The sequence below is a fragment of the Triticum urartu genome, chromosome 7A (assembly GCF_056163025.1).
Source record: "Triticum urartu cultivar PI428250 chromosome 7A, HENAU_Tu73, whole genome shotgun sequence".
NCBI lineage: Eukaryota > Viridiplantae > Streptophyta > Magnoliopsida > Poales > Poaceae > Triticum > Triticum urartu.
In genome coordinates this window covers 50,558,420-50,578,335 of record NC_141879.1, presented here as the reverse complement: position 1 = coordinate 50,578,335, position 19,916 = coordinate 50,558,420, and the positions used below count along the sequence as shown (strand labels likewise).

At 45.0% G+C, this 19,916-nt stretch overlaps 1 protein-coding gene across 2 annotated transcripts; it reads left to right on the top strand.

Moving 5' to 3' along the window:
* The first annotated feature begins 1,301 nt into the window (after nt 1-1,301).
* LOC125521453 (uncharacterized) lies at nt 1,302-19,519 on the top strand. Of its 2 annotated transcripts, XM_087535981.1 has the most exons (9): nt 12,030-12,143; nt 12,242-12,485; nt 16,567-16,936; nt 17,030-17,177; nt 17,395-17,484; nt 18,356-18,410; nt 18,486-18,608; nt 18,878-18,934; nt 19,021-19,519. In XM_087535981.1, exons 1-9 carry the CDS (start codon nt 12,069-12,071, stop codon nt 19,149-19,151), a joined length of 1,293 nt encoding a protein of 430 aa, XP_087392107.1. In that variant the 5' UTR covers nt 12,030-12,068; the 3' UTR covers nt 19,152-19,519. The 2 variants fall into 2 exon arrangements, with proteins under 2 accessions (XP_087392108.1, XP_087392107.1); XM_087535982.1 differs by lacking the exons at nt 12,030-12,143; nt 12,242-12,485 and adding an exon at nt 1,302-1,539.
* The last annotated feature ends 397 nt before the right edge of the window (nt 19,520-19,916 follow it).

Below are 19,916 nucleotides of genomic sequence, written 5' to 3'. Positions count from 1 at the left end.
TGTATGTCCGTACTAGAGTTTACGCGTTTCTGTTCCTAGGTAGAGAAACTTCTGTCCAAACGCGAGACTGCCCACATGCACCATCTCCCCAACCACCATCTTCCCAACTACCAAACATTGTTAAATGTAGACAATAAATCAAGTAATCATTGAGTCTTAAAGCACTGTCTGCCCCCATTAGACGGACTATGTAATTCCAATTACCATGCAATTTATTTAATATTTCATGTTCCGCGTCTACTCATTTGCAATACTAATATCATTTTCACTTTAGCAAATCTTTATTTATTGTCTTTTCTCTCCGTCACTCTGCTACACTCCCCTCAAATTATTAAAATAAAATTGCATGTACTCATCTGCTAGGACTTATTTGTTACACAAATTGATTTTTTCTTAAACCTCAAATTAAAGGTCCGTCTGTACTGTCATATAACTAATCGACGTAATAACCTTTATCACACACAGCTCAAATATCTCATTTCGTCCCGTGCACAGCATGCATTCAGCCCTTTGCTCACAACTACCATGCATACATTAAATGACTGCAGAAATTACACGCCAATTCAATGTACCATGTCCCACCACGCTGACCAGCCAACACTCCATCGCTTTACCACAATAGAAGCAGTTTCAACAATCTTTTTAGTGAGCGGGTTGTGCAGTAAGAATATGAATGATTTTCTTTAAAAACAAGCTAGTTTACCTTCCATAGAAGCCGTTTCCCGGATCTAGCGAGCCGTTTCGTGGATCGAGCTGGGATCTGGCAACGGAATCATATCTTTTCTCCAAGATCTACAACTCCTTGGACTTGTACCAAAACAATATCTCTTGTCTGGTTAAAGAAAAGGGATAGTAGATCGTTGTGGAAGAAGAACAGTATGATTCGTTGAGAACTTTCTTCCCTCTCCTCAGATCTGGCAATGCAGTCTTCTTGGGGTCGGACTTACCTCGTGAAGGTATATGCATGAGTGTTGAATTGATTATGATGGCTGAACTGTACAGTGCTCTAATGGGCCCCTATGCAGTTACAGTTAATGCCGATGGACAGGTACAAATTGTTTAAGAATACGCTACAGGTCGTGTATAGCCGGGAAAAACTATTTTACAATTATGTTGCACACATCCCGAGACAGTGCAGCAGTGGACATGATTTCGATGGGTGGAGTCGCCGAGTGCTCTAGGTTACTCCCGACCGTGGTCTCAGGAAAAGAGAAGAAGAAAAATCGCACCTCGGGCTCGCTCGGTCGGAAAAACGTCGAGAAAAAAGGAGAGAAGAAAAAAGAATTGCGGCTCGGGCACGCAGGATTTGTTCCCCCTCGCGTCGCATCTCCCCCAACCCTCTCGCTCCGCCGCCGACCGCCCGCACGCCGCTCCTCCGCCGCGCGCGCCCTCCTCCTGCTTCGCCTCCCACGCCGTCCCGTCGGATGCCGCGCGCGCTCCGCTCCGCCGCCGCGCTGCCCCTCCGCCGCGCGTGCCCGACCCCTCCTCCTCCGCCGCCGCCGCGGCCTCGTTCTTCCAGGCCCGGTAGGAGCCCGTGAGGTGCGTCCGTCGAGCTTATCTACCGCCGCTTCCTGCTTCTGAACCTAGCGAGACTTGTCTGCATAATTTGTTCGTTAGTTTACCACATGGCGTCCCTTTCAGCCGAGCGCCTCAGGCTGATGCCCCACCTTGCTTCTATGTCCAGCATAGCAGTGTTCACTTTCTTAGAACTTCACAAGATTGATTGATGTCTGGGGTTTCATCTGTGTTTTACTTGTTATAGACTACTGTATTTGTTAAGGTAATCACTAGGCCTACGGTAGTTTTGCCTGACTTTATATATACTCTGAGCATACATACATCTACCACTAGTAAAATGCCCGTGCATTGCTACAGGCGAAATATAGAAAAATAAATCAAACTGATGATTAAGTGACAGTCCTTCGAATATATGTATTGCCTTTATGAATTTCTTTAGCGGATACTATGAGAGCAATTATGCACCAATCGCCTGTATTTTTTTTGGTGGTAAAATTTTGTGATCATCTTCTTCCTCCTCTTCGTCTTCCTCCTTCTGTCCCAACGGCCCATCCTCCTACTCTGGGCGTGGCCGATGTCGATGTCTTGCTCCAATCTACCCGAACCGCCTTCTTCGTCAGTTCATCGTTGCCCCGACACTGGTCGCGGCCAGTGTTGATGTTGACCTGCCCAGGCATAAAACATTATGCAAATCTCAGATAATCTCTTAAATGAAAGTTCTTGGCAATGACATATGCATAGCTTTTTTTTTTGAACGGTTGGGAGGGGGGGGGGATCCCTCCCCACATGAATATATTGCTCAAAAAGTTGCCGAAGCCAAGAGTCACCCCTTAAGTTTCGGTTGATCTAGTTTATAAGGGAAACATGATCGAAAACTTTAACAAATTGACCTGTTTAGGAGGGAAACTGGGCCGAAAACTGTACAAGTAGCAAAGGTTACAAAAGATGAGAAAAGTTTGATGCACATCAATGATAAATGACGGGGAGAAGAAAGAGTGCCCAGGACAAGGCACAACCTAGCCAGCAGAACGAAGGACCATCACCACAAAAGGCACAAGTAGATGTGGGATGTCGTCGAGGGATCACAATATCAAGACTAAGAAAGCAACCTAATGCCCCGCACCGGCATAGAACCAACAACGACAATACAAACCTTGACTCGGAGCTCCGCCATGGGAAGTAGGGATTAGCAGGTTTGGGGAGGCATCTTGCGTCATAGAAGAGCAAAGATGAACCGGAAGAACACAAGAGAAGTAAGCTCACCGCAACACAACCGCCACCATGAGAGGTTCTTGAACACACACAACAACATGGCCAACACCAGGGAACACCACCAAAGACGCCACCACCAACACCCTCACACGCCTCCGCCGACGACACCACAAACCCAGCCCCACCCTCAGCCAGACGGTCCTACAACAGCAACAGGGACTCCAAAAGTGATGACTCCAAGGAGTATGTGATGTCAAGAACACCGCCGCCGCCTGATCATGCATCACTCGATCTAAGGTTTTCACCGGAGCCTGAGGCGTTGGTGTGGAGCTGCCACAAAATCCACGACGACACCCCCAAGGGGAAAAACGACGTCTGAGGACATCGTTGCCGCCGGCATCGACAAGGTAATTGCAAGGTTTTCATCTGGATCAGTGCAGCAAACCAACGAGCTATAGAGGAAGCCGACCACCGAGCCCCAGCTAGAATAGGCAAGGGCAGGTCACCCTGCCGTGCATCGGGGAAGGGCAGATGACGCGCCATTGAGGCAAAGTGAAGCACCAAAAAGCCTCCTCCCCTCCCCCCCCCCCCACCCCACCACCAAAGCCGATCGCCGACGTTGCAGGCCCACCATAGCCAGGAATAGTGTCACAGGCCCTCCGGGGCCCAGATCCGACCCGCAAAGCCGACGGACACCGTGCCGCTACCAAGCACTCTTCGCGCCACCACCAACCAGCCAAGCTGCACCACGCCACCATAGGACTCCCTTCTAGTGTCGTGCCTCAGCAGGAAGGAATGGACACCTCCAGAACTGGGCACGAGGTCCACCAGATCTGGCCAGCCACCCTGGTGCACCATGCTCGCCGAAGTCGAGTCGACGCCAGGAAGACGCGCGCCCCCACTCAGGACCGCCAAGTCAGGTCCATGAGGGCATGCACCATCATCCAGAAGTCGCTCACCGCTGCATCTTTTCGCCACCATGGGAGCACCAAGGTCCACCAAGAAGAGGAGAAAACGATGAAGCATGTGAAAGAGGGTATCATGTTTTAGAGGGATGGCTTGATCAATACCATCATGTATGGAAACTTAACGCCTTCCAAGATTAAGCCACAATGTTTCCAAGCAAAGCACCCTATTTTCTTATGCTAGAAGGATGAACACATATGCAAAGGAACTGAAATCAACTTCAATGTTTGGCACATTTTTTTGGCAATCACTTCCGATTTTCAGAGCACTAACTGATGTACCTGCCAACAAAGACACAACTCACCCTTTCACTCCAGCTTTGTTCTGTTTATCTAACTACCAATGCCACATGAAGATAACCACAAGTGTCACATCTTCACTGTGGCCATGTGGCAGTCCAGGAGCCTAACCCAAATATCCTCAAGCATGAGTACAAGCTATGCCCGCTGCACATTCTTATATCTCTCATATTTATAAAACAAGAAAAATATAGTTTGGTGCAGCTAGGATAGATAACTTTGGTACTTTAGTGCTCTCTCCTTTCCTAAATATACGATGTTTTGGGAGGGAGTACTTTCCAATTAACATGAAAATTGTACACCTATATAGATCAGAAGCAACTTTTGCAGGAACAAAATCGGATAGCGAAAAAACAGTTTGATATAACCAAATACATATAGTTAAAACACAAATAAAGGTTTGCACCCACTAAACGAAATAGAGTAGGACGGATGCAGTAACACCATTTGATATGCATTGCCGATAGTTGATTTCAAAGTGTTAGGATCTGAAAGCCATGAAATAAAACATCTTCATGGAAGAAATTTGGACAGAAAATAGTAACTTTTACACTGGAGGAATGTATAAAAGGATTATAACCTTCAAACTGTAGCTAATATGGTATACATCTTCCTAGTAGGTATATTGAGCTAACATAGAACTATTATGTAAAACTAATGATGCAATACAAAAAAAAAGTGTCTAGTTGGTATCTTCATGCATCTTGCTAGCAAGTTCAGTATCAAACTGTAACTCTTGGCAGAGATTTTGGAGGAATGATGCTTTGTTAGGAGCAGCAGCCAAAACAGTACTAAAGGATTCTGTAAGCCTATTTCTGCATGCCTGTGCTTCACGCTTACCTGATCCAAATATATTTCTCAGGTCATTCAAAGGAATAAGCTGAAACTTTTAATCACAAAAATATTTATGTTAAGATACTAACATATAAAACACTTCAGTGGTCAGTAATATAAATTGTAGAAGACCATGTATCATGTATTTAGAGTCTCACAGTCAACCCAACTTATGAACTCTTAAAATATAAATACTTATGGACTCATGCCATTTGTGGTGATAGACATCTGTACTATGAAAGAAATCTAAAGAATTGACCATCATTAAGAAATTTGTGCAAATATTGCAGGTGCTCATAAGAAAATGTCCCTAATATTTACATACACATTAGTTATTAAACATGCAAACTGCAGCTCCATCTGTATTTTTTTTACTGTATTGTTGTTTGATAAAATGCAGTTTTCATGCCTTACCCCGTACTTGAATTGATAAACTGGGTATACAGATGTTTGCTTTTTAGCATTATACTCCCTCTGTCCAAAAATAAATGTCTCAACTTTAGTACAACTTTGTACTTATTCATCTTAATGGTAAAGGGTACAGAGAGGTGATTTAGTAAAGGAGTCTATAATGACATTTAAAAGATTAAAAAATGCCAGTATAGATATGCACAATATGGACATGGATGACATAAGCAGGAAGCAAGCAGCGGCACAATTCGCTATCTCAATCTCGTCCATTTTCTTTTCACTCTCAGTCTTAAAATTTCTCTCAATCCCACCGAATCAGTAGCCCCAACCCTCATCTCTATGTCATCTCTCATTTCTACAGCGACAGAACCATCGCCAATCAGCAGCCGCTATGGAACACTAACAACAGAGTTAGCTCAGCCAGAACAGCTAGCCACATCCCATCTTCTCCGCCACCTTGAATCTGCAACCTGAAAATAAATGTCTATGTCCCTAGAAATTAGACAACTACATCTGTACTTTTTAGTTCCTGTTACAAAAAAACATGGTTTCCTTTCAGATATAACCGTGGGTATTTATTTATGGACGTTGCTACACAGCGCCCGCGCGCTATGCGAGCGGATCTCGCGGCCGGCACTTAAGGAAAGTGTCCCTATCGGTCCCCCACCCCATGTGCTAAAAAAGGCAAGTCCAATTTCCCTCGCTTGTTGCCACGTCTCGACAACCAACCATCCTTTCCCTCACGTGATCCTCCCCTCCACCCACCACCAGAAAACCCAACGCCCACCAGCCCAGATCTTCTGTGCAACTCCTTCCCCAGCCACCGCCGGACGCCATGGCGTAGCGTTGGGGAGCTCTCCCCCTACAGCGAAAAAACAGAGTAAAAATAAGGGCGAAAACAACAAAGCAAAAAATCATGGGAAAAAAAATTCTAAAAACGCAATTGTGTCTGCAACTCTTCTTGCTTATCAGGCAAAAATTCTGGTGAATTATGGGCAAAAATATTGGCAGAGTTGGGCAAGTTTCTCCCATTGAAACAACAAAGGGTAAAAAGGTTGTTCCAATTATTTTGGCCATGAACTTCTTTTAGTTCTAGAACTAGTGTATTTTCCACTCTGTACCTCCCCCCTAATCTTCTAGTTACAAAAATTGCCCCATGTACCAAAGTGTTTGCAGAACATGACTTGGATCTTGTCCCCTGTTCTTGCATCCCCGTACCCTGTAGAAATGGATGCTAGATAAAAGTTGCTAAATCTTGAATTGTATCTTCTGTATTGTCTTGCACCTTGCTTCTGCTAAAAAGAAAAGAAAAGAAGCAGAGTTATTTGTGTTATTAGTAATCTGTGTATAGTAAAAACTAGTCAATAATTTATTTGTAGTTGCTTACAAAAAAAACTTGTAGTAAATTCTAGTTGCTTACAAGAACACCAAGTAGCCAGGCGAATAAAGCCTGGAAACTACTAGTAGAAAAATTCCTGCAACCCTGTAAAGGCTGCTCACTGAGTTTGGTGTGCTTTTGGTGATTAGTGGAACCTTGTAAAGCAACTACACCTTAGGTACAAGCCTTTCAAGTTCAGGATGTGCTTCCTCAATCCAGTTATAGCAACAAAAGAGTAAACTATGACTCTCATGCAATGTAAAAATCACGGTACTTGTACTGCGGAAACCTCTCCAGGCAATTCACAATGAAATTGTATGAATCACGAGGTTCTGTAGTAGGTGGACAAACGGTATAACAGAATCACAACCTCTTTAGTCTTTGCCCATATGAACACTTAACACTATCTACATACTCCAATTATTTACTAGGATGCCAATGGCAAGGTTAAAAGAGGAGGCAACAACATTCCAAAGGATTTCTCATGGAAATTAAATCCACCATAGTGTTGACAGCCTTCCATGCCGATGTAAAAAGAAAAAGAAAAAAAAAGCCTTCTACGTCTTTAATAAAGCATGTCGCGACACTGTGGAGAACCACAAAAATGGCAGCATTTGACTTTTACTTCGCCATTCATGTCACGAACAAGATTTATTTCACAATTATAGTCATAAGTCAGCTCCTGTAGTGGTGGAATATTCTCAGCAGCAAAAAAATGATCGTAGACCGAGTTGGTTTTACCGGCTTAGGTCGATTTCTGATGGGTGTGGAGGTGCGTGTGGGCGAGTAGGTCGCCGGATTAGGCGACCTAGCACGCCGTGGGTAAGCGATTTGATATTGCCGGCTTAGGTGATTTTCGATGGGTGTGGGGGTCCCGTGTGGGCGAGTAGGTCGCCCGGTTAGGCGACCTAGCACGCCGTGGGTAGGCGAGTTGGTATTGCCGGCTTAGGCGATTTCCGATGGGTGCGGGGGTCGCATGTGGGCGACTAGGTCGACGGGTTAGGCGACCTAGCACGCCGGTGGTGGGCGAGTTGGTTTTACCGGCTTATGTCGATTTCCAAGGGGGTGTTGGGGTCCCGTGTGGGCGAGTAGGTCGACGGGTTAGGCGACCTAGCACCCGGGGGTAGGCGAGTTGTTATTGCCGGCTTAGGCGGGTTCCGATGGGGTGTGGGAGTGCGTGTGGGCGACTAGGTCGACTGGTTAGGCGACCTAGCACGCCGTGGGTAGGTGAGCTGGTATTGCCGGCTTAGGTTGATTTTCAATGGGTGTGGGGGTGCATGTGGGCGAGTAGGACGCCGAGTTAGGCGACCTAGCACGCCGCGGGTAGGCGACTTGGTTTTACTGACTTAGCTCGATTCCCGATGGGTGTGAGGGTACGTGTGGGCGAGTAGGTCACCGGGTTAGGCGACCTAGCACACCACATGTAGGCGAGTTGGTATTGTCGGCTTAGGTCGATTTTCGATGGTGTCTATGGGGGGGGAGGGGGTGTGTGGGCGAGTAGGGCGACTAGTTAGGCGACCTAGCACGCCGGGGATAGGCGAGGTTATATTGCCGGCTCAGGTCGATTTCTGATTGTGTGTGTGTGTGTGGGGGGGGGGGGTGTTGGCGACTAGGTCGACTGGTTAGGCGACCTAGCACGCCGCGGGTAGGCGAGTTGGTATTGCTGGCTTAGGCGATTTCCGATGGGTGTGGGGGTCCCGTGTGGGAGAGTAGGTCGACGGGTTAGGCAACCTAGCACACCGTGGGTAGGCGAGTTGGTATTGCCGGCTTAGGCCAATTTCCGGTGGGTGTCAGGGTGCGTATGGGCGAGTAGGTCGCCTGCTTAGGCGACCTAGCATGCCGTGGGTAGGCGAGTTGGTATTGCCGACTTATGCGGTTTTCCGATGGATGCGGGGGTCGCGTGTGGGTGACTAGGTCGACAGGTTAGGCGACCTAGCACGTCGATGGTGGGCGAGTTGGTTTTACCGGCTTAGGTCGATTTCCGAGGGGTGTAGGGGTCCCGTGTGGGCGAGTAGGTCGACGGGTTAGGCGACCTAGCACCCCATGGGTAGGCGAGTTGGTATTGCCAGCTTAGGCGATTTCTGAAGGGTGTGGGAGTCGCGTGTGGGCGACTAGGTCGACGGGTTAGGCGACCTAGCATGCCGGTGGTGGGTGAGTTGGTTTTACCGCCTTACGTTGATTTCTGAGGCGTGTGGGGATGCGTGTGGGCGAGTAGGTCGACGGGTTAAGCGACCTAGCACGCCGGTGGAGAGTTGGTTTTATCGGCTTACGTCGATTTCTGAGGGGTGTGGGGATGCGTGTGGGCGAGTAGGTCGACGGGTTAAGCGACCTAGCACGTCACAAGTAGGCGAGTTGGTATTGTCAGCTTAGGCGATTTCCGAGGGGTGTGGGGTGTGTGTGGGCGAGTTGGTTTTACCGGCTTACGTCGATTTCCGAGGGGTGTGGGGATGCGTGTGGGCGAGTAGGTCGACGGGTTAAGCGACCTAGCACGCTGCGGGTAGGCGAGTTGGTATTATCGGCTTAGGCGATTTCCAAGAGGGGTGGGGTGTGTGTGGGCGAGTAGCTCGACTTGATTCTGAATAAATTCCCTACTGAAATAGTCTTCTTGGTTTTTTGAATGATTCTCTACTTTGCCTAAGACATGGCAAAATGTTGTGGAAAAAAAAGAACGAAGAACACAATGTAAAAATATGTGTGGTTTATACCTCGCCATCGTATTGATCTGGAGAGTCCTCCATCTTAAAACCTGCCGAGCCAGGGGATGGCGGAAAAGGTTGTCTCTTGCCTAGTTTCCACTATTTTCTATTGCCTGCAGATAAAGAAACAAAAAAAAGTTTAAAGTCCACAATTAAGCTCCCTGCTGAAAACTATTCATTTCCCACTCAAGCAGAGAAAAGCATATCCCTGATTGCAAAAACATGATTACTAGAAATCATGTTCATTTCCCACTCAAAACACCAAACACGATTTAGTAAAAAAATGCAGGGGGGGGGGGGGGGTAGGTCATGAACAACACATGATTGCTAGAGAATATCAAAAGGAAAAAAAGGCATAAATTAACTGATTGTTAGAGGTTATCAGTAAAAAGGTTCAGAGTTCTACAGCGGGCATGGCACTCAACTACAGTGTGAAGAGCATTGTAATCATCTGGAGCAAAAAGGCAAGGAAATGACATGACATTTCATATCTAGAAACAAAATGTGTGGTTTCTGTAAACATAATAGGATTAGAAAATGCTACATGATGGTTTGTTCAGAAGAGGAATAATCCCAGGATGTAGTATGTATCATGGGGTCAAAACCTGGGACTCCCTATTGTAATTTGATTTTGATTATTAATTTTTCTGTGAGCACGTGAATTACAATATTTGTGTTGTAATGAACACAAACTGATCACGTTCCCCCATGTGAAAACACACACAAAAAAAGACCAAGTAACCTGACAAACATTGGCCTTTTACAAAAAAGGACCAAGCAACAATTCAGATTACAGTACTTAAGCTTGCCTGCAAACACAGAAATCGACAATATATATTTGCCTACAGAACAAACATAGATGTTGCCTACAGAAACCTTCGTCCAGCTTAACTACTGTGTGAGTTTGCCTACATATATACAGGATGAGTACTTGAGTTGCCTACAAATACATAAATGGACAACGTATATTTCCCCTAATATGTAGGCAACAGAGATGAGGTTTTGCTGTAGGCAACGTAATTAGGCAACCAACACAATATGCAGGCAAACAGAGATGAAGTTTTGCTCTAGGCAAACAGCTCTGACGCGATTTTGGTTTGAATCGCCGATGAGGACTTCGATTTCGCCTCCCCGCTCATGATTTTAGTCTCCAGTTTGCTCCCCTACCCTTCTTCCCTAGAAACGACGAGAAAAAAAATGGAGAGCCGGCGGAAAACTGACCTGCGGTTTGTAGATGTGGCAGAGACGCGTTGGTTCCTTGTCGGCCAGCCGCCCACGCGCGCCCCCTTCCTCTCTTCTCCCCGTCGCGTCCGCGACGCAGCATCTCGCCCGTCGGTCCACTTGTTGGCCACGCACGCGGTTTCCCTCTGCCCCGATGTGGGTGGTCGTTCCAACTGGAAAGGCTCTCCCCGTCGGCGGTGGACTCTTGCCGGCTACGGTGGGTCGAATTCCGGCGGCTAGGGATTGCTGGATTCTATCGACCCGTGTGGAAAGCATGAGAGAGGGGAATGGGAGATGGGGAAGAACCGGAGGGGAGCGTTTCCAAAATTCCAAAACGACAAAAGGCACCGCATCTCGGTCGGATTCTCTCCTCCACGTGTGGTGTCCTTGTTTCTGATGGACGGTCGTCGTGCGGCCGCTCCAGCGTTCGGGAGAGCGCGCGGGCGTCAGTCAGCGTTTAGGTTTATTTATTTAAGCGATCATCAAGAAATCAAAATATTGCTAATTTATTGTATAAGAATAGTGTAATTCATTTCGATGTAAAACATTGATGGCAGAAAGGAGTGATACAAAAACAAATTAACGCATCTATGAATAGACCCTAAATCTTGTCTATCACTGACTCGTTGAGAGTTTAGGAGTAGCAAGTAGAGTTCCGCACTATTGTCCCACAAAAACTGCAAACATGATGCTAATAATGATTGCAGCAAACACTTTCAATTACGAAGTGATATACACAGGTAAAACCTTTGACAAGCACTACAAGAAAATGTATTATTAACGACCACACCTATTGTTACCAAGCATTTTGGTGCCTACATATGTAGGTGGTGTTTGGTTCTCTAGTCCTAGAACTTTTTCTAGTCCCAATTAAAAAGTCTCTAGTCCCTAAAAAGTCCTCCCCTGTTTATTTTCATAGACTAAAAAGTCCCTAGTCCCTTAAGTTATTAAATGATCATGTTGCCCCTAGTATATAGAAAAATAACAATCAAATAACACCATGGGATGGCGGGCCAATGGGTGCATGGAGAGGCATTGTTGGAAAAGTCCCAAAAAGTCCCAAAAAGACTCTCCTTAAGAGTCTTCTCGAGAGTCTTTTTCATTTAGTCCCAAATGTCTAGTTTAGTCCCTAAAAAGTCCCTCCCATTTGGTAAAAAAATCTTTAAGAGAGACTTTTTCTAGTCCCTACACAAAAAAGTCCCTCGAAACAAACGCCCCCATACTAATTGCAACCAGTTTTGGACAAACTTGGTTACGAATCGGTACTATTGTCCCACAAAAACTGCAAACATGATGCTAATAATGATTGCAGCAAACACTTTCAACTAGGAAGTGATATACATAGGCAAAACCTTTGACAAGCGCACTACAAGAAAATGTATTATTAGCGACCACACCTATTGTTACCAAGCATTTTGGTGCCTACAGATGTACTAATTGCAACCAGTTTTGGACAAACTTGGTTATTCAATCACGTGAGTACCTATAGCAACCAGGGAGGAAATTGAAAAAAAAGCCAAATCGGCTCAGTCCATGGCATTCATCCATCCCCACGCTCGAAGCAAACAGAGGCGAGGCAGAGGCGAGGTAGCGGCGGCCGACGGCAAGGTGACTCGCCCCAAATCCCCCAAATCAAATCGTCCCTGGCGGCGGTCGACGGCAACCGCGGGTCCTTGCTGTAGGCTGACTTGTTCCTTCCGGCGAAGGGGGCGGCGGAAGGCGGAGGGCGTGTTCCTTGCGGCGGCGGTGGCAGCGCGGCTGCGTGGGGGAGGGGAAGCAGCAGCGGCCGCGGTAGCAGAGGGGCGCCCGCCGCGTGGTCAACATACCTAGGCTGCTGCAACATACGCCTAGGGTTCCTCGTTCCCCAACCCCAACCAGCTCTGAACCAACCGACGCTCCAAGCTCGCCAGATCTCGCTCTCACCATCAAGACCAGCAAAGGCTACAACCCGTAAGAATGATCTCGCCTCTGTCCTTGCCCCCTTCCCTGTGTTTCTCCATTTATTTGCTTGGACTACTTGATGGCTAGATCATGCACATCAAGTGTTTGTGGAAATGTGGAAGTAAAATATACATGCACCATTTGGTCTGTGATTTGAAAACTGGCTTGGCCTACGATGTAGAGTTCGGTTTTGTGATCTGAATATAATATGAATGTAGTAAAATATACAGTATATTGATACTTACAACATCAGGACTTGTAGTATATTTTACTAGTACAATGTTTTGAAAGGATATACAGTTCTATGATGACTATCTTCAAATACTCTTCTGTGAAGACTGTCTTTGTATAATGTTGTAGTATAATATTTGAAGACTGTCTTTGCATACAATTCTAGTACAACATTATAGAGTTCCATGGACTGCTGTTGCTGTAATATTATATTTTAGTATAATGTTACTGCATATAAAATAATTTCATATGCAAGCTGCGGGTTTAGTTTGATAAAGTGCAAGTTTTCTTTTGAAAATACAGTGGCAATGTGACACATATATATGGGGTACTGTAGGATTGTTATTTTGATAAATATAAGCCTGATTTAACCAAAATTCAGTAGATCAATTAGTTTATCATGTCGGGTGGACTGGTTGAAAATGATTTGTAGGTAATGTGGTTATGTTGTTATATTTTACATTTCTAGTACTATTTTGGTTTACTTGTAGAGTGCTTGTGCAGGAAAAGATAGAGTATGGATAAGAGTTGGATGAGGTTGCCTGATAGGTTTTCAAGCGATTACGTTTCAGGGGTGAATGCATTCATTGATTTTGCTTGTCAACATAACAGCGGCAATGATAAGATGCGTTGCCCTTGTGAAAATTGTATGAATATAAGTCAGCAGAGTGTTAGTCAAGTTCGAACCCATTTGTTATTGTATGGTATACAAACTTCATACACAAAATGGGTATTCCATGGAGAACAAACTATTATGTGTACCATAGAATTATGATAGTTATGCATACCAGCAAACTATTATGTGTACCATAGAATTAAACCTTGATAGAATAGCCATAGCCATGCCAAGAAAGAATTACAAGGTGCACTAATATGTCCTTAGAATACAGATAAGCCCCTGCAGTAATGAAGAACAAAGCTAAAATTAGCAATCAGTTAGTGCATCTATAAACGAAATATTGGTTGATTACCTTAATGGTAAGAGGTTCACAATTCTGGTCCTGGTCTGTTTATACAAGAAGTTGAAAGAACATAATAGTTAGTAAAAGTATTAGCTCTAAAACAACATGTTTAGATACGAAGTGCAGATGCAGTCATCAAATTTTCATAAGACAACACGCTTGCTAACACCATACCATTGTAAAGAAAACATGAAAATGTTGAGTAATTTATCAAAAGTGCAGATGCATTGGCAATATAGATGTATACACTTGGTAATGCCAATATCTAGAAGAGATATTTAGTAGATATAAGATATACACATGCCACAAATGATGTTACCTCGCGTTGGAAGGTTGTCATGTAGAATTAGATGGATGCCCTTTTTTTTATAGAACACTATATGTTAGTATTCTCCAACGCTACATGTATACATAACATTGATAACATATAAAAGAAGGGGAAGCACGGATGCTATGGCCTATCTTCAACAAAAGGGAAAAGAGAAGAAAAACTCCATGAGCAAGTAGAACCCACAAACAAAGTAGAAGTATATCATCAATGATATACAGAAGGAAAATTATTTTTTGTTACTTCATTACTATTTGATTTCGAATGCATAATCCACACAACAGTAATCAAATATGTTATATCTGCATCATGAACCAAGAATCCCTAGCAGCAATTTGATCGACAATCCTTTTGTGCCCATGAAACCATCTTCACCAGGATTGAGAAGTACATAGATCTTCTATAGAAGAAAATCAACACTTCCATTAAACCAACAAACTGAGGAGTAATTGATGAATTGAATCCACAAAAAGGAGATAAGCATGCATTTGAAAAATTCTCAAACCTGAATCAGTGGCGTCCAAGAGAGTAGCACCTACGTTCACAATCACTAAGGACACTGTCAAGTCAGCGAGGTCAACAATCGGCGAGGTCGAGCATGAACGACCTGACCAGCTTGGCAGTGGCGAGTGCGCCGCCGAGTGTCATCGCCCGAGCAAATGTTCCAAGTGTCTTCAAGGTTGATCCATTGCAAACTTCTTCACCCACGACGTGCTTCTCCCATGTCCTGGTAAATAGATGTTAGTCACAAACATCATAGTCTGGGGTGAATAATCAGTGATCTCTGCAGTAAAGAACATATATAACAACTATCCATTACCGGAGAAATAACTAAAATGTTCAGAAGCTTCAGGCAATAATGAATAGCAAGTAATTAGTAATACTCTCCAAGCTTCAAGGCTCAGGCAATGAATTGAAATTGACAGCAAAAATATAAGAAAGAAATAACTGAAAACTGTTCAGAAGCTTCAGGGAATCCATAACTGAAGCGAGAACCACCAAAGCGTAGAGCTCTCAGTTTGGCGACGAGGACAACCTGCCTTTCCTCCAGGCCTTGGCCGCGCCTCCTCAACTTGGATGTGGATCCGCACAGAAGTGAACATCGGAGCAAATAAAACATGTAGGCAATAAGATTGATATGCTCCTCAATGGATCCTGCAGCGACCACCGTGGCCACCTCGCTAGCATCGTCGGTGGTGGCCGATGTAGCTGCATTGGTTGTGGCCACCGCCAGATCCATGGACCATGGCGACGGAAGGTCGGGAAGGAGACGAACGACGACAGTGGAGGTCCCCCTCCATTGATCTAGCGACGTGGACGTAGCCAGCCGGGAGGAGATCGATGAAGGTCGAGAGACGGCGACGTGCAGGTCAAGGCTGGCCGGTGGCGATGAAGAGGAAGGCGTTGGTGGAGGCCATGGTTGGATCCAGCGACCCCAGCCTCCTGAAAGGTTGGGGCGATGGGGGCTCAGGCAATCTCATGAGCGAGAGGGGCTGGGAGCTACCTTATCCACCAGCCCTGATTGTCGTCGCCAGTGGGGAAGGAGCAGGGTGTAGCGGAGAGGATGGGGCTGTGGTGGAGCCGATCAACCAAAGGGGAAGAGCAGAGGGCAGGCGATCGCGAGGTTTGGGAAAGAGAGATCGTCTGTGGGCCGGGGATGCACCGATCGAGGGATCGTTCTTAAATTCTGTTATTTTTTCCTTAGAATTCGTCATTTTATTTCCTAAAGCAAATTGCATTGATGAGAAAAATCAGTTGATTTAGGTAAGTTAGGATAGGAAAGTTAGATTTGTGATCTTTTGTACCTTAGGAAAGTCTTGGTTTATAAGAAAAGAATGAAGAGGAAAATAAACCAGTAGAAAAGAGAGGAGGGAGGGGACGAAAAAAAACCAGACGAAAGTCGTGGGACTATTCAACCAACTCGTCCATTAGGAGTAGAGATGTGCCGTAGTGTTATCTCATTATTGCAGTTTGTGTTCCCAGGCCACGTAGTAACTGCAACCATAATGTCGTACAAATTCTGACAGAAAAATTCAAGTAGGTTCACATGGTGTGTTTACTACTCCCTCTGTTCCTAAATATTTGTCTTTTTAGATATTTCAAATAGACTACCATATACAGATGTATATAGACATATTTTAGAGTGCAGATTCACTCATTTTGCTCCGTATGTAGTCACTTGTTGAGATCTCTAGAAAGACAAATATTTAGGAACGGAGGGAGTATGTCACAAGGTTAAGTTAAGATTCAGTTGACACACTTAACAAATAAAAAGATAATTGTGCTGCGAGCATTAAGCTGGCTGCTATTCACTTTATAACCTTTTCTGTTTAGCATTCGAAAGCGTACGTGGAATTTGAAAATTTGTTATTGACAACATTCTATGTTTGTAATCTTCCAGGTTACCGTAGATGTATGTATTGACAACAAATAAAAGAGAGAAATTGTGCTGTGAACATTAATTTGGTTGCTATTTACTTTTGCAACTTCTCCTGTTTAGCTTTTGAAAGTATATACGTGGAATTTGAATTTTTGTAATTGATAACAGTCCATGTCTTTAATCTTCCAGGCTACCGTAGCGCAAGCCCAGGCAGCAACCCGGCCCAGCTCACCCGTCTTCATCAGCAGGGGTTGTCCGGCCGCCACCGCGCGTCGCCGGTCGTGTCACCGCTGCCACTTCCGCTGCTTATGAGAGCCCTCACTGCCGCTACAATCTCCTCCCCTATACGCGCCCTCCTCCACCACCCCTCCTTCCGCTCACCCCTCCGCCTCCCTCTCACCATGAACCCCTCCTCCTCCTCTGGCTACCGCTCCAATGCTGCCGCCTTTGCCTCCACGCACCAGCCGCGTGGCGGCCGTGGCGGTGGCAGGCGACCGGGTGGACGTGGCGGTGGCGGTGGCGACGGCGGAAACCGCATCGACGCCCTCGGCCGCCTCTTGTAATACACTGGCACAAAGCCCCAGGTCCCCTCTCTGCAGTCGCGTTGATGCTAGCCGGGTACTCACTAGTGCTTCTGTGCTTCTCTTCTCAGGACGAGGGTCTTGCGGCACGTGGCGCCGGAGCTGAGGCTGAACATGAGGAGCGACGGGTATGTGCGGGTCCGCGACCTGCTCCGCCTCAACCTGGAGACCTTCGCCAAGGTTCCGCTCAACTCCCACACGGTGGATGAAATCAGGGAGGTAATATTGCTCATGCTTCATCTTCCTGCTTAACACTAGATGATTTTTCTAAGCACCCTGGTGTACTTGTGTCTGCTACATGTCGTTTTCATCTTGTTAGCTATCACCTTGAGCTTAAATTGGGAAATATCTCTAAGTTGTAAAATTAATCAGGTTACTATGGAACTTGTTGTGAGTTGTAAGCCGCTTTAGTAAAACTCTGCAATTTTGCATGTAGGCGGTCAGGCGAGACAACAAGCAGAGGTTTGGTCTGTTGGAGGAGGATGGCGAGCTGCTGATTCGAGCTAACCAGGGGCACACTGTGACAGTATGTTCTCTGCCTGAACCCCCGTGCACTAATGTATTCTTTCTTCTACAAGTATGGTGTGTTTATCATGTTCATGATCATCTGCCTTGTAACCATTGTTATTCTGTAATTTCTGAGAAAATTAGACATATAAAAGGAGCCCTAATAGTGGCATGCACCCTCTTTGGAATTTTCACATCAGACTATTTTTTGAATCAATTCCATATGGGGTATTGTGTGCTTTAGCTCGAGATGTGAATGTTTTTACAGTATTATAATCTCGGTAGTAGTTTTCCTATTATTAACTAGTCATAAGAATTATATCGTCGGTCCTTGTTGGCCCATACTGGGGATGAAGTTGCAATTCATCGTGCTTATAATGGCTTGGACCTATCCTGGTCTGGCTTCTTCGATGAGCTATACAGGCATACAGCTGTAGTGTATATTCTTCTGTAGCACTACGGTTGAGCTTCCATGTTAGTAATTAAGATTTAAGACGCTCCTGTCCTCTCTGATGCCCAAGCTATTGCAGGATTGTACTAATGTAGTGGATATGTTTTGAAAGAAGTCATACCTGATCTTAAGTCAGAGAATACAATCAACTTATCTTTTAGTGGTTTCTCTTCATTGTTACATGTTCCATCACAGTTCTTGAGGTCATATGCCAAATACCCTAATTTAATCAGAAGACACATAATTCCAATGTATCTTCATTCCTATTTTTGCTTATTTCTGGGAGCAGAGTTCCTGTTCTGTTTCCGTGTTGAGGTGGTTTGTGGCATGTGATCTGCTACCCTATTCTAGCATCAAGTGAATTTATTTGCAAGTAACTAGCTTAGTGGAATTAGCGAATCATGTTTGCCATTATAATAATCAAGTAAACCTCTTGCAGACTGTTACATCAGAGAGCTTGTTGAAACCAATTCTATCGGCTGATGAAGTCTCAGGTATTTGATTTTAACACTCGTGTTTGCATCCTCTCCTGAATGGCTGGCGTTTGTGCTAATTTTTTCTATCCACAGTCTGTGTCCATGGAACTTACAGGAAAAATGTTGATTCAATATTGAAATATGGGCTTAAACGTATGGCAAGGCTACATGTACATTTCTCAAGTGGTTTACCATCAGATGGGGGAGTTATTAGTGGTACGATTTTCCATTTCAAACATACTATTATTGAGTTTATTCTTATGGAATCAAATAGAAGGACTAAAGCTGTTCTTCCAAGTAAAATCATGCTGAAAATTATCCATATTTATCTTTACAATGTAAATCTGATGTGCTCCCAGTTATTGCGGTTCTCCATTATTTAGGTGCATCATCAACTCATACCCGATAATTATTTATTCCCACCTTGCGGTCTAATTTTTCTTCCACGTCTGCCTTGTCATGGACTAACAGTTTGTCTTCTTCAGGTATGCGGAGTGGCGCAAACATATTGATATATTTGAATGTCAGAAAGGCACTGCAAGGTATGCCTGCCGCATGTAAATACCAGCCAATCATTTGGGTTCTCTAGACTAGAGGCTAACATTTGATTTCTGAATTCGTTTCCCAGACGGGATGAAGCTATACATCTCAGACAACAAGGTGATACTGACAGAGGGCTTCGACGGAGTCGTCCCCGTCAAGTACTTCGAGAAGATTGAAACATGGCCAGGACGTGCACCGATACCGTTCCAGAGGTAGAAGAGACTTTACTGTAGCACTGGAGTTCCTGCACGGCCTCTCGCTGAGCGAAAACTTGGGATGAATGCACTGCACGACAAGATTCTCCTTGCCGAAAAGGAAATCAACCGTGCTGTAATATCTGAAAGGGCGCCGTTTCATCATGTAACCCTGGTATATGAGAGGGAGCATCATTCTGCTGCTGCTGCGGACCTTGTACTGGTTGTGCAAAACCTGTGCATGATGATGATGACCGGATGTTATGGAGTAGCAAATTTGGTTTATGGTGTGTGAATCTGCGAAGTCTTGTCCAAAAATACATAAAATTTGCATGTATTCTGTGGTGTTTTTTTAAAAGAAGTAAAATCGTAAAGTGATTTCTGCTGGCCTGCCAGCTGTGTGATCAATTGACCTGCGATTGCTTCAACTGTTTATTTTGTTCATCATCAGCCAGGGGGCAATCACTGATCTTGCCCCACGGGGATTGCCATTACTGTGTTGTCTGAGTTTTTACCATTGGATCTTCGATGGAGTTTTGATACTTGTCATCTGTTGTAGCAGCGTCTGTTAGGTTCAGTCTAAGTATCATCATATAAGCTCACTAATAAAGCACGCCCCCTTTCAGTTGAGCTCGGTTTCTTTTAGTTAAGCCAACTGTTAATTGTGAGTTGCTCATTGTTCATGTTTCGGTTTCTTTCAGTTTTACTCAGTTTCATGCTTGCCGTTTGCTCGCAGCAGAACAACCTAACTTTTATTTCTCCGCAATCTGGCATGATCAAAATTGTT